The sequence below is a fragment of the Micropterus dolomieu genome, linkage group LG18, assembly GCF_021292245.1.
Source record: "Micropterus dolomieu isolate WLL.071019.BEF.003 ecotype Adirondacks linkage group LG18, ASM2129224v1, whole genome shotgun sequence".
NCBI classification, from domain to species: Eukaryota; Metazoa; Chordata; class Actinopteri; order Centrarchiformes; family Centrarchidae; genus Micropterus; species Micropterus dolomieu.
In genome coordinates, this window is record NC_060167.1 from 10,706,403 (window position 1) to 10,733,603 (window position 27,201).

The 27,201-nt window shown below is 38.7% G+C and overlaps 1 protein-coding gene across 3 annotated transcripts; it reads right to left on the reverse strand.

Moving 5' to 3' along the window:
• Positions 1-17,738: 17,738 nt before the first annotated feature.
• Positions 17,739-22,290, reverse strand: alpl (alkaline phosphatase, biomineralization associated). 3 transcript variants are annotated; one of them, XM_046028738.1, is made up of 4 exons: positions 20,748-21,169; positions 19,756-19,921; positions 19,066-19,185; positions 17,739-18,024 (listed from the first exon to the last, which is right to left on the reverse strand). In XM_046028738.1, exons 2-4 carry the CDS (start codon positions 19,874-19,876, stop codon positions 17,903-17,905), a joined length of 363 nt encoding a protein of 120 aa, XP_045884694.1. In that variant the 5' UTR covers positions 19,877-19,921; positions 20,748-21,169; the 3' UTR covers positions 17,739-17,902. The 3 variants fall into 3 exon arrangements, with proteins under 3 accessions (XP_045884694.1, XP_045884693.1, XP_045884692.1); XM_046028737.1 differs by having other exon boundaries at positions 17,740-18,024; positions 20,829-21,169; XM_046028736.1 differs by lacking the exon at positions 20,748-21,169 and adding an exon at positions 22,125-22,290 and having other exon boundaries at positions 17,742-18,024.
• Positions 22,291-27,201: the final 4,911 nt, after the last annotated feature.

Below are 27,201 nucleotides of genomic sequence, written 5' to 3' on the forward strand. Positions count from 1 at the left end.
TGGTGTTAGCACGTCATAGACCCTCTGCATAAATCTATTACTTTCATGCAATGATTTCAGTTATGTCTTCTCTTTTTATTAGCTTTTCACTTCAAAAAGGAAAACAAGTGCATGTGAATACAATTAGCGTTAGAAACAGCTCATTGGTTGACAGCAGCACAGTCACCTCAGTAACAACATACTGGTAACTGGTAATGTTCACCACATATTATAAAGAGTTAACTATACTCTTACACGTATGACACGTATATTACTGTAATTATCTGTGTCCATGTCATTTTGTGTCATGCCCTGACCATGTTCTGGCTCTTTTATTTAAAAAAAAAGACAACTTGAGAGTTCAATGTCAAGGTTCTTTATTTGTCATAAAACATGCAGTGAAATGAAGGGGGTGCTCAGTTAGAATAGAATATTTGAATAAAACATGGGTCATAACAACAGCTGAGCAGACAAAAATCTAAATTAAAGTACACAGCAACTAAATGTTTCCCAACGATGGTTTCTGTCATTTTAGGTAGTTCTTATAATAGACTATGTGATATGTTTGGTTGTTATTTGATACTTTGAAATAACAAGTGTGTGGCTTTTTTGCAAGTAGGCCTTGTAACATGTTGTGAGAATTCAAATGGATGATGACAGATCAGAAATCTGTGTGTATTTGGTTTATTGGGGTTATCACTGTGGAAGTCCCCTGAGATGACAGCAGTTAAATTCAATTAAAAATTTTCAGTAGAATCTCACTAAATTCCTTTAATAATCCATGTTTAAGTTCACGTAGATGAGGTGAAGGGAATACATTTTTACAAATGAGAGAAACATATTTAAAGGATCAGAAATTGCCAAAAGAAATTTTACCAATATTACCATTACCCAATATCATAGCTCAGCACAGAGGGTAGCAACACACCACTCTTTCCCGTAGCCCTTCTCCTTGCATTTGGGCAATGTAAGTGTGTTTGTTATCAGTCTCATCCAGCCAGTTCTCAGTGAGAATAATGCACTCAAGTTTGTTGTTACATATAATGTCATTAAAAATAAAAAAGTTCTGTTAGATATGCATCTGACATTTAGCAGTACTAAGCACCAGAACCTGAATATGACATAACAGGTTTAACATGAAAAAGATTATCCAGGTGAGCAACAGCTGACTGATCATGGTAATATTTTACTTCAGTTATGTGTATTGTTAATTATTACTAGAAAAGTGTATGTAGGCATGGGATTTTCCTGATTGGGCAAACTATGAGAAGAATACTTAAAATGTCAACTCATGACTTTCCATGATCCTGCCTGATTTGCTTGTAGGTGATCATGTTTAAAGAGAGAGATATCAGTAAGAGAGAGAGAGAGAGAGAGAGAGAGAGAGAGAGATCAGTTCTGTTGTGGAAGGTGGTGAAGTTGTCTGTGTGGGGGATGTTTCTGTGTCAGCAGTAGCCCTCAAGCCAGATGTGCGATTTATACTACAGAAAACAGACTGGGAGTTGTTGCAAAGGACATGTGGTGACATGCACAGTGCAAAGTGTATAACTGTTATTTGCACAGTATAATAAAAGTACCAAACCAAAAACACTGTCAGTAGCATTGTGTTTTTGGTTTGCTTGACTTATAAGACCCAATCAGGAATCCAAATGTGAGTGTCTGCATCGTGGTTTTTAGCATCCTCCGTTTTTTGCTTGTCCGCAACAATACGCTACCCCAGAGTTTTAAAATGAAAAACGAGGTTGGCAGCGTTTTCAACCTTCTCCTTTCAAAGTCTTCGGCTTCACCATTTTAGTCCGGACAGAAGGTGCAAATGTAGCAAAAGGTCTCTGTTTTAAAACAAAAATGTAGCAGTGTGGATATAGCCTTAGTCGGCGAAACTTTACATTGCCAAAACGGGGAGAGTGGTCAGTGGGCCTTAAATTATACACTGTTTGCTAGTGTTCAAAATCCTCCTTAAACTTCTCTTATTGCTGCATTGTTGGTCATTGCTGCCCACTTAGATAGATGGTATAATCAACAACAATTTTGGCGGACGTCCCAGGGTGCACACTGACAGGGTAGTGAGGACATGGAACAAAAAATGTGCTTAGCCTGGGCAGTGGCGATTGTGAAGAGGTCCTTGAAGAGCTCTTCCTCAGATCCTCTTGCAAGGGACACATGTGTTCAGTTATCTGTGAGTAGACAGGCAGACAATTCTCAAACACACCCATGCAAGCCGACTTGGCCACTAGCGTAAAGACGAGTCAAGCCAGCAGCAGCAGCAGGAAAGGCGTCTGTTTGTGATTAGTCTCTCAAGTGACTGAAAGTCTATGCCAGGGCCAACAAACATATAGACAGATTAACACAATCACATTTACACCTGAGATTTAGAGTTTCAATGGCATCTAACGTTAACACTTTGTACCATGGGAGAACATTCTGCACAAAAGCCTGCAAGGTTCGTTTCAAATCCACATACTTCATGTTGTAAGATGATAAGGGGAAGCCAACGAAAACATGTGTTCTGACTTTGAACTCTTTCAGGTCACCCGTTTCGAATGTTATCACTCGATTGAATGGGCGTCCTCCACCTCCTTCAGCCTGCTCATTGGTTTTGACAGAGTTATATCTATTGATAGAGGCACGAGTTGTGTTTTTTCTGTAGGTGTGCCTCTCCCAGGCTTTAGTCATAAACTGAAATCAGTCATTTGTACCAAACCTAGCATTACAAAAGTTAAAGGCAGTCTAAATGTTGTAAAATTACAAATATCTTGACCGAGCAAGGGACATGTTTGTTTAAAGAAGAAAAAACTATCAGGGCCATCCTTAGCATATCAGATCACACCTACCTTTCCCAAGTATACCTGTCATAGTTGTCAAAATTGGGATTTGAAATTAAGGGAATAAGTACATTTTCAGGCAATGGTAAAACATTGGAGATTTCTGGGTAAAACGGTAGGGTTGACACATATGCATATGAGGTGAAATAATCTGGAGAGTATCTCAGTTATTCAGAGCTACCAGAACGTCATGATGATATACATGCCTTCCAAAGAGTTCCAAAGAAAAGTGTTAGTTTACACCCCTTTTTATTCTATTATTCTAAACATGGACATCGTTACGCCCCCAAATAATAATAAGAAAAATAATTATTTCTATTAGATTTAGATTTTTTTTATTATTATTATTTTCACGGTGCAGAATGTACTCAACAAAGAGAAGCAAGAATATTGATAAATACTATAGAATAATACAAATATAATTTGTATTTAGTGGCTTAAAATAATCCTTCTGGTTGTTTCCTCTGCTTCACAATTTGGATCCCTGCTGGGGTTGGGCACTAGGACCCTGAGGGAGTCTGCCTTTTATTGCTGCTCTGCAGAGCAACGTTACTACACAAAGAGAGAGAGACACACATACACACAGCAACAAACAGACATGGTGAAGGAAGATTGATTCAGTGTAGTGAGTGATACAGAGTGAAACTGTAAGTTGTTGTTAGTGACTGTTACTTGCTGAACTTTAGCTATGTTTACTTGAGGTAAAAGAAAGGGGAAATTTTACTGGGATTGTTACTGCTGAATCATTATTTTCAGTAAGCATGTAGGCCAGGGGCTGACTGTGAGAGTATCAGTATTCAATATTAATGATTAGGCTATTACCATTACTATTATCATAGCCATTTTGCTACAATTACGCTTTCACACAACAGCTGAGGCTGTGTTTGTGACCCGACCTCTCTTTTCTCCGTGAGAGGGAAGAATTTAGAAAGTTGCGTGGCGCTGTGGAGAGCCCCCAGCTGCAGTAGTGCATGGATCATGCGTAATATTCATCCAGCCAGAGGGAACAATCACGAACCGTCACAGCGCGTCGGTCTTACTAGCGACACAACCCGTACCGGAGAGAGAGTTGGACAGGAGATTGCGGAACAACTGGCCCGTTGCGGACGGTCGGTGAATGTTCCCTCTGGCTGGATGAAGATGCTCCGCATAATCCATGATGATAGAGAAATATAGAGCTTAATGGCAATAAATCATGCTGTCAATATTTTAGAGACCCCCAAAATATCACAAATCATGCTTTTGGGGGAGCCGATGTCTTATTAAGGGGAACTAAGATCCCCCTGGCTCCCCCATAGTTCGGGCCCTGAAGGCAGAGCCTAAACTACATTATTTCATGAGATTTATTGCATTATTTATTTATTTATTGCTATATTCTGACCAACTTAACTTCCTGCATTTATTGGCTGTAATAAATTAAATAAATATGTAAATGATGCCTAAATGGCCAGGCTATACATGAGCATATACCCACAGATATACACACAGGAAAATATAATAAAATAAAAGCAATCTGCATAAATGCATGCATCCATATATAGTAATTGTTACTCCAAATCTTTTATTCCTTCCACCATCAGGTTATTAAATTCAGACAGTAGCCACTTTAAATAGGATCCTTATCAACAGCTTACATATGTATGCTTGTATGCAAGCCAAACTACAGAGCAAAATCACACTGAACCAATCCTCAGTGCTGCAGTAATTATAGCATTCTTTGGACCTGTAATTTATCTAATAGAGAGAGGACTTAGACATGGCAGCTGGGTAGCAAGTCACAGCCTACTCAGTACGCCTAAGTGAATTCTCCCCATGCAGTGTTGATTTGTCTAAAAGCTAATATTAAATGGGCGTTGGAACCATTGTATGTGGGTGGGACAAGACCCGCCCACTTTTTAAAACCAATGTAATTGGACCTACAAACTTTTGTTTTCTGTAATTCACCGCATCTGTTTTTCACTTTTCAGAACATCATCAGTCAAATCCATTCCACTTGAGGAGTGCACTAATAAATTAAACTCCATTCTACAGCCATCACTTTTACACTGCTGCTTCTTCTTCCATTCCACTTGGCTCATTTAGAGTCCACATAAGTTAGATTCCATTACTTATTGTCACAGCTCACGCCTGCTGCACTGCCGCGAGACAGCGAGGTAAACAAAGCATTTTAGCATACCTGCTGCTCAGGTGTGTCTTTTTGCTCACTGTCACTAAAAAAACGTTTTTAAAGTAGATGTTCAAAATTGGTTCACCTTATGCTTTTAAAGGCATCATTAAGCCTTTGTTGCAGCATTGTATTACAGTTACACTTACACTATGTTGTTAGAACACTTATAACAGTTATCTGACATTTTTGCTAGACTAGCTAGCTACAGTAATGTTAAAGAGGTGGTATTATGCTCATTTTCATGTTCAAAATCCTATTTGTACCAGAACAGGTTTACATGGTTTCATTTTCAAAAAAAACACCATATTTTTTGTCATACTGCACATTGCTGCAGCTCCTCTTTTCACCCTGTGTTGAAGGCTTCGTTTTAGCTATGGAGTGATACATGTTGTCTCTAAATGATCTTTGTTGGGAGTTGCACATGTGCAGTTCCTAGTTAAGGACTACTAGCCAATCAGAAGCAGAGAAAGGTGGGTCAGCGAAAAGACGGTAAACAGCTTCGATTCAGCTGTAGGCTACATGTTTCCTACCAGCTTGGCAATATGGACTGGAGGAAGAGTTTCAGAGTGGTGAGTTATTAATCTGTAACAAAAATATCTTTCATCCATAACATTTTAACTGAGCTCTGTCTCTACATCACAGTAACAACTTTAAATCCACTGACTGCCTGGAGGGTAGCTAGTGTTTGGAAGGGAGTGGAGAGGTGTGCTGCAGCTCAGTGTTTTTCCACCATTTTTGAGGGTGTGACTAGTCGCTCGGTGAGCATTATGACTCGTATTTACTGGTGACATCACAAGAAAGCGGAAGTAAAGGCTGGACTACAAACAAGCTGTTTTCAGGCAGTTTAGAGCAGTGCTTTCTGTGGGAGATATGAACTCCCTTTGGGATGGACTTTGGGCTTTTTCAATTTGCAAACCTATTACATACACAAAAAAGATATATAACTCAATAAAGGAGAGGGGAAAACCCAAAAAGCATAATACCACCTCTTTAACATTAATTAGCCAGAGTTGGCAACTCTTTGAAACCTGGTCAATGAGAGTAGCTAGCTGTGGTACCCGTGCCAAATCTGATACAAAAATTCCCCAGCTCCCCCAGTGTAAATAACACAGATGCCGACACGTTTTATCCTGTTGACGTTGGCCTACATTACATCTAGCTTGCTGCCACTGCTCTTAACAAATAGCTTAGCTAACATTACTGGTAAATAACAGCGGGCAAACTTATAAACTTGGAAACAGTACTGTATCTGACATAAGGTGACCAGATTTCTGAAAAGAAAACTGGGGACATTTTTAGTTTATTGGTTAGTATGTCATTCAAAAATTCAATGTTATATATGAAATAAAAAGGGGGGGGCAATTTTGGTTTTATAATCTGCCAAATATAATTCTCTTGAATGAAATCAAGTCATTTTGAGGCAGAGACTACCTTTCAGTCAATAGGCAGAAGCTGCAGTCACTTTATGGCAAGTGAAATATTGCATATTATGGGTTGTATTGGCCATTTAAAGGTATTTCAACAGATAAAAAGGACTGGATTGTTGGTACTCAGCAAATTAAATAATGTAGAGTCATAAGGATTATTGCAAAAAACATCATGTTTTTATTTTATATATAACTCAGCAGTAAGTTCTGTTAATTATAGGCTATAGTCTGTTTGCCAAATATAAACAAGGATTTTAGACATATCTCTACCAAACACATAATCCATCGGCAACAATTGGCTTCTTTTATTGCTTATAATCACGTAATTGTCAGGCCTGATCACGCTATAAACTGCAAACAGTTATTTGGCCACAATTGTGATTATTAAAATGTTAAAAGAAACATTTAAGACATAACTTTGCTATTACCACGGACATAAAGTGATGTTTATTCCCACATTATGTCTGTTTGATCCAGATGCAGCTGTAGTCATAAAGAGACTGGGCAATAAATTACATGCTGCGTGCGCTCTCGTGGACACAGCCAGTTGTAAAGTTGCAAAGCTCATGCAAGAGGTGAGAGGACTCTAAGTACATGTGAATCTGAGTTGGTACCAGGGAATAACTCAGGCTACATTAATTTATCTATCTAGTGTGTGTGTGTGTGTGTGTGTGTGTGTGTGTGTGTGTGTCAAGCAGTGTGTGTTCCTGGCAGGAATGTCAAGGTATTATGCTGCAAGCAGAAGTCTGCATAGTGGTAACACACACTGTCTGATGGATGAAGTTGATTCTCTTATATATCAGTCATGATCAACAAGATTCTTTATACATCCACAGTAATTTGTATTTCAATAATGATCAGAAGAAAACATTTCCAATACATACTTTAAAATTTAGCTGTCCCTTAAAACATTGGCCCCAGAAGTAGGGGGACCAGGGGGCCACTGAATCTTTCTTTCCTTTTTAATCACATTCTATCTCACTATCTTTGGTTCTATTACCCCCTCCCCCCCGAACCCTGTAATCAATGGCTAATCCCATTTTATAGCCAAATGGATTTGGCTTCAGCAGCGTGGGATTATCTTCTGATTACAAACACATTTTGTAATATAATTTATTATGGCCTTTCAGTTTCTAACTCACTCACGCTCGGACATGTTGGACGAGAAAAATATGAAGAAACAGACAAATATTTGATTAAGTCTGTAAATCTACAATGTTGTGTACACAAAAATGAAATATTCATGGACCAAATGGCTAAATATAAACAAATGTCTGCCAGAGCTTATAAAGTTTACTCTATAGCTCTATACTGATGGATCCAGTTAGTTGAAGAGAAGACTGAATAGCAATTAACCCTTGAGGTTCATTACCACACATCAAAGAGTCCTCTGTTTCAGCGGAATTTCAAGCAGCTATTCACATGCCATCTTGAATAACCAAAGAGGAGCTATCTGCTCTAACGAAGACTAATTGCCATGTAAAGAGGCAAAGGCCCCAAATATTGTGTTTTAATTGGGGGCATTATCAACAGTAGCTGCCTGTGGGATGAAGGGATTTGGGTTCAGCAATCAGGTTAATTGGATATTAACTGTACTTGGCAAGTAATTCTCTTCTGTGATCATCAGATGAATACACCAGTTTTGTAATATCAGCAAAAGTATGGTAAAGTATATCAGCTGAAGCCTGCTCTGCTGCAACAAATCTAAAAGCTAGCGATCCAGTTTGTGACTTGTGATCACTCAAAAGAAAAACAGAGGTGTTGAGGGAGCACTGGATGATTGGTTTTCTAGCCCTGCCAGTCTCTTGAGAATTGTTGCATTTTATCAGTTCATAGAGCAAATCAATGTTGAGTCATAATGGAAAAACACTTAATTCTGTGACTTTGTCAATGGTGAAACCACCTTGTTGCTTTGGCTCTCTGGTTAAAGCCAGATCCGGCGGTCCCATCCGATAAATGCCCAGAAAATGTCATGTGCAAGATTAAAAAGATGTCCTGTTTTAGTTTATCCTCTTTAGAAATCCCCAAAGGATTGTTACAGTAAAGCCGCATGAGGCCAAAAGGTCACTTCATCTACATTGTATAAAACCTCTAACCCACAACTTACTGTATGTTCACTCGAGTGTTTTTAATTTATACAAGAAACATGAGAGTGTTGTTGTCCTATCATATAGGATAGGTATAGTGGAAAAACATGTAAGTCCATCTACACAGTAGACAGACAGTGTTTTACATTGTTGGATTTGCATTTCCGTTCTAATTATTATTTATACATTACAAAACTGATTAAGCAAATCCTTGTGTGTGCGTGTGTGTTGATGTACAGTCCCCTCCAAAAGTATTGGAACAGTAAGGCAAATTCCTTTGCTTTTGTCGTTCACTGAAGACATTTGGGTTTAAGATCAAAAGATGTATGAGTATGAGACAATAGCTCAGAATTTTCAGCTTTCATTTCCTGGTATTCACATCTAGATGTTTTTAAACAACTTAAGACATATCACCGTTTGTATCAGACCACAGCATTCTTAGGTGAGCAAAAGTATTGGAACAAATAATCTTAAAGTAAATAACATTTAATATTTGGTGGCATAACCCTTGCTTGCAATAACTGCCTCAAGCCTGCGACCCATCGATATCATCAAACTGTTGCATTCTTCATTTGTCATGCTATTCCAGGCTTTTCATCTCTGTGTTAGAGATTAATCTTGATCTCATCAGTCCGTAAGATTGTGTTCCCGAATTTTTGCGGCCCATATCTGTACTTATTTGCAAATTTCAATCTGGCCTTCCCATTCTTCCTGCTGATGAGTGGTTTGCATCTTGTGGTGTGACCACTATATTTCTGCTCTCTGAGTCTTCTTCGAACAGTGGATTGTGTTACCGTCACCCCTGCACTGTGGAGGTCGTTGCTGATGTCACTTACTGATGTTTTGGGGGGTTTTTCTTCACAGCTCTCACGATATTTCTGTCATCAGCTACTGTTGTTTTCCTTGGCCAACCTGTTCGACATCTGTTGCTCAGTACACCAGTAGTTTTTTTCAGGACATTCCAAATTGTTGTGCTTGCAACGCCCAATTTTTTCCAATGGCTCTGGTCGATTTTCCTTCTTTTCTCAGCTTGACAATGGCTTGCTTTTCTCCCATAGACTGGTCTCCGTGTTGGTTTATCCTCTAACAGGAAATGCAGTCTTTATAGGTTTGAACCAAGGATGAAAACTTAGACTAGTCATGCAGAGATATTTAATGTTTGGACAATAAACCTAAAAGGCAACACCTGGGCTACAAGTGTCCACCAAAGCATTTTTTTCTGATGCCAGCGTCTTGCAATGGGAGCGCCGCGTTTTTCCAAGCTGGTAAAAACGCCAAGAGCGTGACAAGGCGCTGAGTGTCTTTTCCGTGCTGGGGGGCGCTGAGCGTTTTTTCCCGGTCGCCGAGAGTTGAAAAATGTTCAACTTTGGGAAAAACGCTGCGCTCGTAACTGTCACTTTTTATCACCGAGGTGTTTCCTCGCCCGCAAAATCTCATGAAACCGCGTCTGTGCTCTCATGTTTCAGCCTTCTCTTCATGCGGAGCAAAGGGCCAGAGCCAGTAGGCCTATGTACTTTGTGGTGACATTTTTACATTCACTAAAATTAAGTAGGCTACCCTGCTTGCAACACATCGCCTCCACGGAAATTATGTATCATAGCAACCACAGTGTCCTCGAAAAAAAAACACTGCGCCTTCAAAACGCACCCTAGCGCTCCCAGCTAGGCGTTTTCAGAAGAGCAGGTGGCGTTTTCAGCTGGTAAAAAAAAGCTTACACCTGTGACAGTTGACTGCCCCCCCCCCCACCACAGTTAAGCTGTCAATCTGTGGGAAACAATGAATACCCATTGTTTCCGTGGCCTTATAATGCTGTTATTTTAATCTAATATTACCCCCTTCTTAGGTTAGTTAGGTTCAACTTTATTGTCCACAAATGGAAATTTGGCTTGGGCACAATGCATTGTTGCTTCACAATAAACATCTCAAAAAACATCACACATCATATTACATCAACAATAACCTGAGAAGCATTTACATGGTGGAGTAACAACAGAAAAACAGAAAAGAAAGGATGTTCTTGACCACATGGTTTTGTGTTACAGTGTGTAATTACATGGTATTTTTGATTTTCTTCTGATGTTTTACGCAACAGAACAGTAATAATCTTGTGAATATAGTGGGAATCAGATATAGGACTTGATGAGGATATCAAGTCTCATTAGATTAGATGGCAGTGACCACTTTCTGGCAAATTAAGATCAAGTAAAGTTGGTGTTGTCTCCCCCACTGGGTTTTCAAGTTATGGGGAGGGGGATAGCAGTAAAGTCACTGTGGATCAACCTATGCATGCAGTTGTGAAGGAGACCCAAAATACTGGGTGGGGAAGGTTAGGGCTAAAGAGGAAGGGCATGGGATATATGTGGGAGTTAGGAGACTACAAATAAGATCAGCTCTCCTTTCTTTCAAAACTCTGCTCTCAGGAAATGCCAGCACAGAGATGAAGTATGCAAACCAAACAATTCAGTTTAGAAAAAAAAGGCTGATGTGGTTTTTCAAATAAAACATGCTCTAAAATTGACTGTCAGCGTCATCAAAATAAACTAGTCTTTCAAATGGTTTTGTTCTAACAACCACGGCGGTTCAGTGATTAGCGCTGTCTTCTCACAGCAAGAATGTCAGGGGTTTGGAGTTTTCCCTGTGTTTGCGTGGGTTCTCTTTGGGTGGTCCGGGTTTCTCCCACCATCCAAAGTTGTCCAGGCAAATCCTGTACTTTAGTAAAAGTACACATACTCTTGCTAAATATTACACACTAAAAGTAGAGGTTTTCAATTTAAATTTCTACTGGAGTCAAACTACAAAAAGACCTGCTTTTAAAAATACTAAAAAAGTATTATACCTAATGCCAACTTAAAAAGAAAATTGCATGTATGAGATTTGTTTTGTATCATATTTGATACATTTATTGCAATGTTTTGTCCACATCACGTGTTTTTTTAAAACAACAAAAACATGCAGAACACATGTTTTAAGCCTTTTATCATCATCAGCATCATAATCTTTCCCTAACTGCTCCATGTCCCTTGAATTGCCACCCATAATCAGGATATCTTTAATGCTGTATTTTGCCATTTAAAGAATACAAACCAAACATAAATTACTGTGTATTTCTGCTCTGAATTGGACAATTCTTATTGAAAATCAATGACCAAAAGACTTATTATGAAGTGAGTCTTGGAAACATCCAATTAGACATTTAGCATCTTGATACAGCTGGAAAATACAATATAGGCTACAAAATTAACTAAATATACCTAATTATGTCTTTAATTAGTTCACTTAAATAATTAAAAGAGTGTATGAAGCTTACTGGAATGCATAAGTAAGGATATGCAATAAAACTATGATTTACAGCTGTAAACATAAATTATCTTATATACCTGCTGTATCTAATTTGATACACACATATCAACATGATTATACTATAAAATAAGTTGTGAAATATTAAGTAACTATACATTGCTTCAATCCAGTAAACATGCATATCGAAGTATCGAAACAATATTAATGTTTTTCTCCTGTCACCGATTGACAACCTCCATTTTGGCTGTCTCAATTGAAGGACTTTTGGTGGACAAATTTCAGCCCCCTGATGGTTTATCCGTGCACTGCATGTCTCTGATTGTATACATCAGTTTATTTGGGAAAGATTCATCACACTGATGATACCACTGATGGTATATGATACACTTGGCGTTACAGGGTTATGTTTGTCAGGGGCTGCTGACATGACAAACAGATTTTAAAAATTCAGTAGGCAAACCTTCCTTTTTATTAAACAGTGGCATTAATTATAAACAGGTTTCCCTTTCAATAATAATTCAAGTGTGTGTGTGTCAGTAGTGGACAAAGTATTCAGATCAGAGTAAAAGTACTAATACCACACTGTAAAAATACTAATTTACAAGTTAAAGTTGAGGGGGAAATGCCTTCACAATTACCCAATTACAGCTTCACAATGCTTACTTTGTCTAACCAACAGTACAAAGCTCAAAATGATCAAAACTAAATTAAATAAATTGAAAGGAAATTCAGTAAATCTACATTTGGGAAGGTGAAACCATGAAATGTTTTTACAAGAAAAATGTCTTAAATGATCAAAGTTTTTGCCAGTTAATTTCAACGTCAGTCTAATAATTGTGTAAAACGTTGGGTAGTTTAAAAAGAAAGTTGTCAAAACTGAACATCTTTTCTGTCCAAGTATCGTGAGGACTGTAATATCTTAAAATGTATTGTAACTGTTCTTTTTAAACTTTGTAAAAGTTTGCAGTATCCTAAGGTCCAAACGGATTCTCCCGTACAGATGAGCAGAGCTCATGGAACTCAGGGACACAGCACAATTTAGTCCCATAGAGGCTGAGAAATATACTGTATGTATGAAACACCACAAAGAAAGTTCAGACATCTCTGGGCCCATACTGCCCATTTCTCCATCTTTACCTCCAACCTCTGCCTACACCTCACATAAAACACTGAAGATGAGCTTAAAAGTAGCCAGTGTTCCAGTGAGCAGCCTTCTTTACAAAAGCAGCCCCCACGCAGCTCCGCCAGCCTCATAATGAACATGGCACTGACATGCAGTCCCAGAAATGCATGTCATTTTACGAAATGGTAAATTAGATGGAGGATACATGTTCCAGCTTGAGGGAGAGGCCACTAAAATACAGAGTTCCTCCCACTTGAGGTTTGATGTACGTAAATTGAGAGTAATGGCTAGCTCTGCAAAAAAGGTCCCTGTGCCTCCATCTACTAAGCCAGACAATTTAGTTTGAAAGCACCATTTTTCTAGTTTCCATGGGAACTCTACAACCAATGACTAGGACTAGCACATGGATTGAGAGTTGCGGGTTTTGCAGTAAAGAAGAGAGGCACAGTAGTTAGTGTCACTGTACCATGGTCCAGATGGCATGTGGAACTCCACAGAGCTGCTGGAGATAAATGTTCTCTTTTTATCAAGAACTATAGCCTACATCTCTGGCTGAACTGTTTTCCTGCAAGCTCACAGATGTGAAGCTGGTGGATGGGGTGCAACCAAATGGATTTCAGTGTTTCACATTGATTAACGAGACCATGGCGGCCCGCCATATTCTAATTTGCTCCGCCATAGTTTCAAAATTACATTTAGCTGACGCTTTTATCCAAAGCGACTTACAATTGCTATACATGTCAGAGGTCGCACACCTCTGGAGCAACTAGGGGTTAAGTGTCTTGCTCAGGGACACATGGTGGATGTCTCACAGTCGAACCCAGGTCTCCCAAACCAAAGGCAAGCATCTTATCTATGCGCCATCACCACCCTATGAACCGAAAATATCACCCGACTAGAGACAACCACTTTTATTTTGAGGTAACTACAGTAACGTTAATGGTCTGTTTCTGTCACTCGTTTTTTAAGCTAGCTGCGCATAAATTTGGAGTGCACATGTATTAAAGCCTTCATTGTAACTGAAACGGACCAGAGTGAGCTTAGAGTTAGCAGGTTAGAGACTTTATCCTGTCAGTTTCTCTCTTTACAAAGACAAGTGTTGCAGTATGAGAGTCCTACCTGAAGAGAGGCTGTGCTGCCTTCATTTTACGTGATAGGAGAACCACATACAACATTTATCATATTGGGTCGGACTTTTTATATACGGTCTATGGTTGGATCGGGTCGGACTTGATGAATTTAGGGAGCGTATACACACGTGACAGCATCCGGTTTTCAAAATAAGGTGTCTATACAGTATGGAAATAAGATTAATTGGATTATATTCACAGAAAGTTAAAAACAACAACAATAAAATAGGGAAATTACTTATTTTCTATTCTTTAATTTGGGTTGCTGGAAAAACATTAAATAAATTTGTTGACCTTTGTTGCTGTTTCATCACCATTTATAGCTATAAAATGGGTTTATGATGAAATAGTTTACTAGAGCACAACATCTTTTACAAAAGTGCAAAGTTATTCAAAGATAACCTCTTACCAAATGAATGCATTTAACTTTAAATGTACAAAATTGTCTTCCGGGGGGGCATTCCCCCGGACTCCCCGAGATAGTCCGAGATCCACCCCCCATAGTCTCTTAAAATCCTGTGGGAAACACTGATCCCGTGGTTACTACCTTCAAGTCCAACTAGGTATGTTTTCAAGACTATAGAGATGCTGCTTGAGAAAGTCATCTTTGATGTGCCATCAATTCCTTCTATTTTCTGTCAGGAAGACTCACACTGTGCCATACATAGCCAATGTACATATGTGTATCTAGGTTCAGGTTCTAGTCTTACACCTGCTGTATGATAATGTCAGACACCAACATTCCTGTGCCTGTGATAGTCTGATGATAATTTGACTAACTGCTAGCTAACCCTATGTAATGCTAGTTCCTTGATGTGTGTGTGTGTGTGTGTGTGTGTGTGTGCGTGTGTGTGCGTGTGCGTGTTTTTACTTTTATTATTTGCACTTCAGTTATAAGTGGTGTTTTACATTTAAAGTTTTATAGAACTGCTGCAGATATTTAACATGATTGAAGAAGAAACTGAGAGAAAGGCCAGTTTACAACACAGAGCCAGTGTCATTCATCAGGATGTAATGGGCAAGAAGTTCTTCACCACCACATTGTGTTTATCTGTCACATACAACCTTCACCTTTTCTCCTAATAGGTAGGTGTGATCCATTAGTGCCTGAACCTCCCACTGAGTGTAGCATCTTAATGCTTGGGTGGAACTGACAGTGGAACAGTGTGGTCAACCTCTGGATATCATCTGCCAAACACAAGACCACATCAGACCACAACCAGTTTAGCATGCAACATAAAATATATCCAGACTACTCACGTACCAAGCTGCTGCAGTAAAAAGTGAGTAAGCTGACTGGAAGAAAAAAAAATTAGATTATATTATATATACAGGTGAAACAAAGAAATTAGCATATCGTGCAAAAGTTCATTTATTTCAGTAATTCAACTTAAAAGATGAAACTAATATATTATATAGACTCATTACATGCAAAGTGAAATATTTCAAGCCTTTATTTGATATAATTTCGATGATTATGGCTTACAGCTTATGAAAACCCCAAATTGAAAATCTCAGAAAATTAGAATATTGTGAAAGGGTTCAGTATAGGCTCAAAGTGTCACAATCTAATCAGCTAATTAATCCAAAAAACCTGCAAAGGGTTCCTGAGCCTTTAATTGGTCTCTCAGTCTGGTTCAGTGGAATTCACAATCATGGGGAAGACTGCTGACCTGACAGATGTGCAGAAAATCATCATTGACACCGTCCACAAGGAGGGAAAGCCTCAAAAGGTAATTGCAAAATAAGTTGGATGTTCTCAAACTGCTGTATCAAGCCACATTAATAGAAAGTTAAGTGGAAGGGAAAATTGTGGGAGAAAAAATGTGCACAAGCAGCAGGGATGACCATAGCCTGGAGAGGATTGTCAGGAAAAGGCCATTCAAATGTGTGGGGGAGCTTCACAAGGAGTGGACTTAGGCTGGAGTTACTGCATCAAGAGCCACCACACACAGACGGGTCCTGGACATGGGCTTCAAATGTGGTATTCCTCTTGTCAAGCCGCTCCTGAAAAACAAACAACGTCAGAAGCGTCTTACCTGGGCTAAAGAAAAAAAGAACTGGTCTGTTTCTCAGTGGTCCAAAGTCCTCTTTTCTGATGAGAGCCAATTTTGCATCTCATTTGGAAACCAAGGTCCCAGAGTCTGGAGGAAGAATGGAGAGGCACACAATCCAAGATGCTTGAAGTGCAGTGTGAAGTTTCCACAGTCTGTGTTGGTTTGGGGAGCCATGTCATCTGTTGGTGTTGGTCCACTGTCTCTTTATTACATCCAGAGTCAGCGCAGCCGTCTACCAGGACATTTTGGAGCACTTTATGTTTCCTTCAGCAGACGAGCTTTATGGAGATGCTGACTTCAATTTGCCCACACTGCCAAAAGTAGCAAAGCCTGGTTCAATGACCATGGGATTACTGTGCTTGATTGGCCAGCAAACTCGCCTGACCTGAACCCCATAGAGAATCTATGGGGCATTGCCAAGAGAAAGATGAAAGACATGAGACTGAACAATGCAGAAGAGCTGAAGGCCACTATTGAAGCATCCTGGTCTCCCATAACACCTCAGCTGTGCCACAGGCTGATAGCATCCATGCCACGCCTCATTGAGGCAGTAATTCATGCAAAAGGGGCCCAAACCAAGTACTGAGTACATATGCATGATTATACTTTTCAGAGGGCTGACATTTTTGTATTCAAAATCCTTTTTTTTATTGATTTCGTGTAATATTCTAATTTTCTGAGATTTTGAATTTGGGGTTTTCATAAGCTGTACCCAATAATCATCGAAATTATATCAAATAAAGGCTTGAAATATCTCACTTTGCATGTAATGAGTCTATATAATATATTAGTTTCATCTTTTCAGTTGAATTACTGAAATAAATGAACTTTTGCACGATATGCAAATTTTTTTAGTTTCACCTGTATTAACACCCCCACCCGTACTCTTAGGTCATTTTCTTCTATTCACCTCACTGTACCTCCTGCTCGTTTGACCACCTTGGGGTTCAGAGCCTTCAGCCGCTCTGCCCCTCGTCTAGAACTCTCTTCCACCAGACACCTGCAACAGTGACTTGTTTTCCATTTTTAAATCCCGCCTGAAAACACATCTTTTTAAACTGGCATATCCCACATGATCACTCTTTCGCAATCTGTTTCCAGTTGTTATGTACCCTTGAGTGTTCAGAAAGGCGCCTATAAATAAAATGTATTATTATTATTATTATTACTGTAGAAAATGTAAAGGTCTTTTTCAGTTATATACCTTTAGCCATCAGCTGTAGGAATATGTGCATTTGCAGCTGCAGTCTTCAGTTTTTGATACATAGTGCGTAATTTCATGAGGGTACCTTCATTAATTTGGCCTATTCACTTTTTCCATTAAATTCAATTAAATTTTTGTATGAGCTGTTCCACACAGATTCCAATTTTATACACCATTTATATAGTGTCCGACATTCTTTGGACAATCCCAACAGATTTTGTTTGACAACAGTATTATTGCAGGAAGTTCTCAGTTTATGTAAGTGGTCAGATTGCTTTTGCCGTAGTACTTGCAGAGGAGACATTCTTCTGCACTTGTAAATGTAACTTGATATGAATAATTGATTATAAACCAATGTGGGTCTGTGGCACAGAGGAATAATCAATATCAGACTTTGCCAACACAGACAACCTTATTAGTAAGATCTGGTCTTTTCATTGGATTCATTGGCAGTAAGAAAAATGTAGAATATCGCCAGATCACAACCAGTATGATGTCAGTAACCGAGTGACCTTGTTTACAGGCACAGGCCTTGTCAGGAATCTATTATTGGCCACAGCAAGATCAATACATTGTGCCATACCGTACGACATAATAATGACAGAGTCAGACCTTGGCCAAAGACACAAAAGGGAACTTGTCCATCTCCAGCTGAGTCTCTTCTCCATTTTGCCCGTTAAGCTGACCCTTCAGTATTCGAGCAGCAGTCACTGTGGGAATGCCCATCCCTAAACACCAAAAGCAGGTCAACTGTTAGGATTGCATTAATTTTCCCTCAGGGTTGGAGAAATGTTTCATTCACTGCTGTGTTTGTAACACAGTAAGGAAAGGATGTTTGCTTTCTTTGACATTTTAGAACAAGGTAAACTGCTGTTAGGCAAAACATTTTCTGGCTACAAATTACTTGAAAAACAGACACAGAGAAAGAAGACAAAAAAAACAAAACAAAGATAAATAAAACAGACTTTTTTCGAAAATGAAAGATAATCATTGTAAGAATGTAAGAAATTGTTCAATATGCTGCTAGGAATGTTATCATCTGACAGTAAACCACACTTTTTTTGTATTGCACACAAGAAGAAAAGTACAGTTTGCCAAAGCTCTAGTTTGGTCATTTACAATGATGTTGATGCTGCCCTGCATAAATAAACCATGCACTTTTCACAAAACCTGGGGCAAAGAGGTAAACCGAGGAAATATTTATTTTTTGTCACTGCAGAATCATGCGATTTTCCTGGTAGACAATACCTGGGAAACATTTTCCTATTACACAATTAATTCCTGTTACTGTCTTACCAACTTAAAAAATAAGTTGTAAGATGCTCCCTGTTATTCTCTAACTATGCTAACATGACCATGCATGCAGCAGTGCGCAAGAATGTCATGATGTGCCTATAGTCCAAACAGAGAGAGCAGAGGATAAAGGTTATTGTGCGACCAATGAGCGGCCCAGCACGAACAGAAGCCCAGTGATCTGGTGGCAGCACAGTTGTTTTGTTTGATACTATTCATTCACCTCTAATGTCAGAAAACATTTCAAAAATCTTATTTATTTTCTACTGGATTACGGGATCCTCTTTAACATCATTCCAGCTTAAAAAAAACTGTTGGCTCTGCTGGATTGTCCATAAGTATGATTAAAGGGAAAAATAAGTATTTAGTGATGAGCTTACTGCAATTGAAATCCTTCTGCACCAAAGTTACCTTCCACCTTTGAGTGGATTTACACAGCATTTGGGGACTTTGTTTTATGACTTGCTGGGGCTTACCATCTCCAAGGAAGAGGATGAGATTCTTTGCTTTGTTTTTATTGAGATTCTGCAGCGTCAGAGCATTTTTCAGGGTCCGTTGGGCCCAAATATTCCAAAACTTGGGATCCTTCTCTTGTTCTGTGTATGGAAATAAACAGCTTTGGATAGTTAGCAGAATCAGCAGACAAAGATTTGTCTATTAAATGTCATCATTTTCAATAGCCCCAAGGTACTGTCTCAATATGTTCGTTTTACGTAACCAACGTTCCAAAACTCAAAGACGTTCCAGTTACTATCATCACTATTTGAAAGCTGAGACAAGACATTTTTGCTTAAAAATGACAAAAACAAAAAAAAATTATTAAAGTCATCAATTGACCAATCGGTGTTTTGACTAATGATTGCAGCTAAAATTGTCACCACATCTGACAAAGAAAATGTAATCAAACAATAAATTCCTGTTATTTTCTTGGTGCCACCAAGCTGAATATAGAAGCAAAGATTTCCAGTGTTTAAAAAATGGATTTCCTGCTTAAAACAGGAAATCCATTTGTTTTTTAAACACTGAATATTTTTGATAAATAAAACTTTCTTATAGAGTTTTACACATTTTGCTACAACCTTGCAAACCTCCAGTGTGTGCTGTAAATTGTTTTGAGTGTTTTTTTGTTTTTTTTGTGGCGACTGACAAACAACACAGAAGCTTACCAGGAAACTGTGGCTTCCCCAAACTCCCCAAGATCAGGCAGGAGCAAATGATGAGCAGGGCTGTCACCTTCATGTTGTCGTCTCTGTGTGGCTGACACGTCACTCTAAACAGCCATAACATGCCACTTTGAGAAGCTGAGGAAGCCTGTCAGCAGTCGCCTCACAGCTAGAGAAAAAGAACACATACTAGTGATTAAGTCTGTGTCATCTCGTCACACAGGGACTCTGACCTACTGGTTTAATATCTATTTACTCTGCGATGATTTGACTGAGCACACTTGTTTCAGGCATACAACACATTTCTTGCTCATGGTGTTATGCTTCAATAATACATTTTCTCTAAATGCCCAGTATAGTCATAGGCTTGTCCGGTTGAATAGTGGATGAGAAAGAGAACATTATGGGGAGAAGTGGTCAGATTACTTATATAGGCTTTCCAAATAAAGAAACAGGTGAAATAAGGCTGTGTGGGGAGGCAAAAAGCAGTTGGAGAATGCAACCAAAAGTCTGTTTTCATGTCATCAGACCCGTGAGGAGAGCTTGGTAAAGTTAAGCTTGACGCCTGGCTGTGAATGTAAGTGGTCACAACTGGGGGCTCTTATGGGTCATTACTAGTCAAGCTTTCATCTATAATTATCCACACCTTTCTCCTTTCTTCTCTCTGCTTATAGCCAAGGTCATTCTAATGGGATTGAGCTCCATAGCACTGAGAGGTTTAAGGGTCATAATAAAGCCGATTAACGCTAAATGACTGACTGAACACATCCACCCTTGAGAAAAAAAAACACAAGATACTACTTTTATCGCAGAAATCGTTCACCTGTGCATTTCTGACAGGAGGATTTTATATAGCTAAATCGCTGTCTATTTTGTTAATTGTGATTTTCATAAAGCTCTGACCTGTTATCACTTTCTATACATGCACCACACATTTGAACTCCACCTTTTCTTATCAACAAAAAAGAAAATTTTAAACAATGTGCAAAGATCACCTTGTCAGCACATTCAAAAACTTGCTCAGACTGGTTTAATAAAGAAACAAGCAAGTCGAGAACAAAAGAAAAATCTTTCACCAATGGAGATACCAAGGTCCACTATTAACCCGTGTCAGAAGCCAGTTGCTGATGCTGTTCCCAGATGCAGCAGACCACTTAAAAGCTGCCCGGTCCACCCAGGGGTAGCGAACCGGCCAGCCTGCAGGTAAAGTAGCAAAGCAGTGCCACTACGGCCAACAGCAGGAAGCCACTCAGAGCAGTGGTAAGTATCACGTGAAATTCCACGTCAGTCATGGTGTCACCAAGCATTCATCTGCTCCGATGTATGCAAAAACTCCAACTGATTTCTGGTGAAATTTCCCAGCAGTAAATAACTCCAGCGCTCTTTCCTGAGCTGCCTGAAACAAGTCACACAAGCACTTAAATGTGCCACTCCAGCAGGGAGCAGCTCCAAAGCAAGGATTATGGTTTTAATTATGCTCAGAAGTGAAGGGCTGATAGAGAGAGGCTGAGCTCCAAAAAATTCTAAAACTCTACATCAATTGTGCTGTTGCTGGTTTTCAGACAGACCAGATTGTGTTATCTTCTCTGTCTCTGTTCACTCTAATTGGCAAGGACACTAAACACAGCTGACAGTTTTTAAATAGGCAACTTGGTTTGCTTCTCACACCAGACTGCCTCGTCCAACTTGTATGCACACAGAATAACTAACATTTAATAGTACAATCACTGCCTCAAGAAATTCATGGGTGGTGTAATTCTATAGAGCCTCCCAAACTTGTTCAAGCCCTCAAACTCACAACTATATCTGCAAAAGTAAACGCCGCATCTGATATTCTGTCATTTAAAAATAAATTAGATTTAAAAGAGGACAGAATGGCATTTAACTGCAACCCCCTACATTAAAGGAGTATAACAGGAGCAAGTGCAGGGAAACCCATTACAAGTAGGCCTATTTCTGCAATCTCCAGTTGCCAAAATGACTTTCAGGCTGCTATCAAAAATTACAATGGGCTATGAAATCCAGTATGATGTATTAATAAACGAATTAGAACTGTAGGCTACTACTGAAGCCTATCAAAGACCAGCACTATACAAGCTTTTATATAAGTGAAAAGCAGGATGTTAACAAAGCCGGGCTCGGTGCAACAGTTGACTATAAATCTATCTTTTAAAACAGAGTGGATCATTTGACATCAGAACGAGGATAAACTCGCAGCAGTAAGTGAGGATGCTGAGAGGAAAGATGCAAAAACAAACGCGAGAGTATAACAGCCCTTTAACCAAAAAATAAGCCATTCCGATCCGTTTCTCCAAAAGCCTGTTATATGTGTAAAACAAACAAACAAAAAGTTGTGTTGTTGTTTTACTTACAGCAAGTGGTGTTTTTTCCGGGATAGATATCTACATCCAAATATGCCGGCAGTTAATTCAGTCCTTCACCTTGAAATGTGTGTCCTTGTCGCTTCTTTCACGGTCCTTTTTATAAGGCCACAGTTGTTCGACTCTGGCTCCGGGGGTCTGAGAATAGCGGTCTGTATCCCACGAGGAGCAAAAAAAAAAACGAGGAAAAAAAACCTTTAGAAAGAACGATGCCATGCCGCTGCAGTGGGAATGGACCGAGAGCTCCGCCTGTCTGACGACCGATGTACTGCTTCAAGGACACAGCACCATTATTATAGTGAAACTTAGTGGTTGAAGTATTCACATAACGTGCCATATTCATGCAGAAGAATGGTCCTGTCAGTGTTATGCTATTTTAAAGGCCTATGGGATCATTATGATGCATTAGAGATTTAATGTATCTAATTGAGGTGGAGCTCTTTTAACTGATTTTCATGTAGTATCACATTTAATTGATTTATGAAAACAACATAAAAACTAAAAATTCAAAAAATATAAAGGTCAATCACATATGTTTTAAATTTAAAATCTTAATCTGTAAAAGAAAAACTAAAAACTACAGCAGTCAAGAAAGTGTAGTGAAGTAAATACACTATTTTCCTCTAAAATGTAGCATGTAGCAAAAGTAGCATGAAATGTAATTACTTTGAAATTTTACTTAAGTTCAGTACTAAATTTAGATAATTTCCACCACTGCTAACTAACTAAACAACTAGCCTACCTAAATAGATAAAATAAAAATCAGGTAGATTAATAAACCATCTCAAATTTGGTGATGGTGAAATATATTTTAATTAGGCCTCAAATACTAGTTGCTGGTATAATAATTATTCTCTCTGGCTACATTTTTCTTTATTGAACGATTGGGAAAATTAGACAACACACACTTACTGCAGTAAAAAAAAAAAAGGCTCCTTGCTGTTTACTGTGGCCTCCTGTGGATGTCACTGTAACTCCTTATGCCCCTCAGAACTGTAAACTGGTAGCAGCTGAACAGGCTTATAGGTAAAACAACCCCAATCGTAATATGGGATACAACGTTTATATCACTATTTTTTGTGTTTTTCATAGTTTTTTCTCCTTCTTTACACATCCCTAGCCACAAAATTGCTTATTAAACATATGATCCACCATCCAACCACCAACCCAAATAGACCTCTTTTTTGCCTAGCTGAATAGGATATTATTAACCCACTGTATTATATATGTATTATATTACTTTTTATTGCTTTTTTGAGCCAACTCTCCCCATGTTATATCAAAGTATTTCTTTGACTTTCTGCCTTGAAAAACAATATTTACAGAGGAGAAGCAGAGACCTAGTAAGGCCAAGAGAGAGCTTTTATTCCACAGTGGAACTTCTGCACATAAACCGTTTGATAAAAGATGACGTTAGCTAGTTGATAGCTAACTTAGCTGCAGTCAGACAGTACTTAACTGTCTAAATTCTCACATAAATGGTTAGGGTATGTACAATTTTAATTTGAAAGTTAGTAACAGTTGGCAGAACCAGCAGATAAATATGGGTAAAATTAACTCTAAGGCAGTAAAGAGTAAAACAAATCCATATAATTAAAATAGGAGAGAGGGGGTAAGTTGTCACCCTGTTCATCACTCCAACGCTAGAGGCTCTATGTCAAAAATCAAATAGCCATTTTGTGTAAGTTCTTGTTTAAAATGTTCAACTTCCTGTTCACATATTTTATGGCCACTTTAATTTGAGGTGAGCATAATTTTATTATTATTTTTGCTTCAAAAGTAAAAAATGTGCACATCACGTTTTATGCAATACAACTTTGTTAGGTATGAATGTTCAAAATGATAACTTTGTACAAAGTAGAGGAGACAATAATGTGTCTTTTAATACTCCAGCTGAAGAGCTATGTTAAGCTAACCTTGAGTTAGCCAACATTAGCACACATGTCAGTTTGGGGCAAGTTGTCTCAATGACTTTTGGGCAAGTCGTCACATGTGACAACTTGACCCAGTACAAATAAACACATAGAAGATGCTCAAAAACATTGTGATATTGTGTAATACCTCAGAATTAAATGATAGTGGAAATAGAATATTATACACTGTAGGGACAAGAATCAATTGATGAAAATACGAAGTAGTGTGTATGTGTGTGTGGTATACGGTCTTATACTGTAGGCACGTAGTGTAGTAGACACAAACACACACACACACACACACACACACACACACACACACACACACACACACACTTCATCATACAGTTATTAATTTAGTTGGGCACAAGGGCAGTAGACAAATAAGCCCATAATTAATTTGTAATTGCGAGGATGAATGTGTTGTTGAAGGAAGGAAGGAAGGAAGATTATTAGAAATTATCAACAGAAGACAGAGAATGGCAGTACACCACCTAACATAATGTTAAAGGCAGTCAGGCAGGTGAAGTTGAAGAACAAATCGATCAGAAGTACCGCAACAGATTTTGACATCAGCTCCTGACATCTCAATTGGCCTCATCTATGTGGAGCCATTTTCAAACAGTATTCCAAAGGAGATGTGGTTCAAGTGCTTGAAATGCAACAAATGGGCCCACGATGCTTGCATCTCAAGCCAGGTAATTTATGTGTGCCAGACATGTGACTCTGAATATACTTCTGATTAGTCAGATACAGATGTACACCACACAAAAATGCACATGAGTTGCATCTGTTTTGTTAAGAATTTAAACATTTAAGCAAGTTATCTGCAGCAGTCCAGTCAGTTACCATAGATCTATTTGCACTCCAGAGAACGATTTTCAAGTTCAAAGTGCATTTGTAATAATGAAATTATTATTCTCTATGCTTGATTGTTTTTACTTGGTTTGAATTATAAATTAAAACATTCAGAATTAAGTAGTTGTGTTCTTATTGTTTGATAAACCAGTGTGACAATTTACCCTATGCAGTGTGACAACTTAGCTGTCAATGGGGCAAATTGTCACAGTTCACACTCTCTATTCAACAACCTACAACTCCTTAATGAGACAAGATATTAAGACTTAATGAAAACAAAATATGTGCCCAAGACTTCCTTCTTTCATTTGGTATGACATTTGTACATGTAGCCAAATGCCCCGTAAATATTAAACAGTGTGAGAAGTGTGACAACATACCCCACTCTCCCCTTATGCCATCACCCCAGAATGGTTCTTAAATTAATAGTAATTAATATTAATAACACGGATGAACGCCATATTTGACACACCGGGACAGACTTTTTAGGTCAGTTCGTTAATTTAATGTTCTCTCTCAATGTGGAGCTGTGCTTTAAAGTTAAAGTGAGATAGTTATTAGCTATACCTGTACCAGGTGGGATACGTACCAGATGTGCTTAAAATAAGTTAGGACATTCTGTCTAGTGCTGTGGAAAAGAAACTGGACTACCATACATGAGAAATATAGGTTGTCTATTAACCTAGTTCAGGCAACCAGTAACGTTAAAACTGTGTCAAATCATGGTCGCTGTTTTTTTTCCACACGTGGTGGCTTTTTTTTGTTGTTTTTTTTACACTTAATTTAAGCGACAAGACCTCCTGAGAAATCCACTTGTCATACAGCGGCCCTCATTTACAGTGTAATTTGGGGTTGTTGTTGAGTTGTTTTTAGAAACGTTTACGAGACTACGACAGATGATTTCCGGGGTAGCGGTGTAGCAGAGTGGGTTGTGAACTATCTTGACAGTGAAGCGCAGTCTCTGGTTGTTGCAGCTGAGACTCACTCGCTGCCCTCGGTCAGAAAGCAGAGCGGTGTCACGGCAGTGGCGGCGGACCCATCTGACAGCAGGGTAAGAGCATAATGTCCTCGGACTGTAAAATATACTCACATATGCCTTTAAGTAAACCACCAAACGTTTAGTTAGGTAAAGTCATCTTGTCGAGGAGTAACACAACATCACACGTGCTCAGTTTACGCTTGAGTTGTTTGGGGTTGTTGACATGAAACTTAATGTTTTCCAAACGAAATGTTCCAGTAAACTAATAATAAGTCTGTGATTAACGTTATATATTCGTATACAACTACAGCGTATGTAATGTTGGCTATATACGGGACCTTGCATGAAGTTCATTGACTTGTTCCATTAGGGGCTTATGGTTTTGTTGCTAGACATTAAATTGTCCTTAGAAGATGTGGTGGCACTGTTTTCCTGGCTTCCTCTAACTTATTTTACTTTACTTACACTTAGTAAGAATTTTGACTCCCAATCTGAGCTTCACATGTAAGTTACTCAGAGCACTTTTAGTGAGTCATATACACAACATCAAACTGCCACAAAATGGCATTATTTTAGCCTCTATGCTGAATAAATCCACCAGCTGCAACCAAAACCACATCTTACCAAAATGAGTGTGAAGCCACAACAGTTGCGTGTTTGTTTTGCTTGACTTCATGGTCTCAGTGGCATCAAATTAATATTTACTTTCTCTGTCTAAATGTTATCTTGGATTGTTGTGTGCTCATTTATCTTATGGGGATCTTGGTGGGGAGAATGTAAGCAACTACATGAAAGATCATCATTCAGAAATAATCTTTAACCAAACACTAACTTTCAAACATAAACCAACTCAGAAGATCATTGGCAAATGTAAAATGTAAATGAGCGTTTTAATAAAGTAAACTGTCATGCTTGGCAACACAAAACACACAATGAGGGAGCATCTTGTTAATCAGTTTAAAGGGTGAAGACAAATATGTCACATACACTGGGAGCAATCAAAGTAGAAAACATCTTTTGGGTATAGGCCAGTAAGCCTGTTTATTGCCAAAATATGGATTGCATCACTTAAAAGTCAGTTGGGCAAGACATGAAACCTCTTGTTACGACAGGCAGATATTTTGTGCCTTCATACTCTGTGTCATTGCTTTTTACATTTAATTGAGGACTAGTTCTGCTTTATTCTGTGTTTTTTTTTAACTCATGAAGCAGTTAAAATGCCAGAATCCGGCACTACAAATTCAAACCAATAAATGTGTTGGCTGTGCATGCATGAAATACGAGAGACTCTTATCCCTAATCATTGATTAAACTGTGT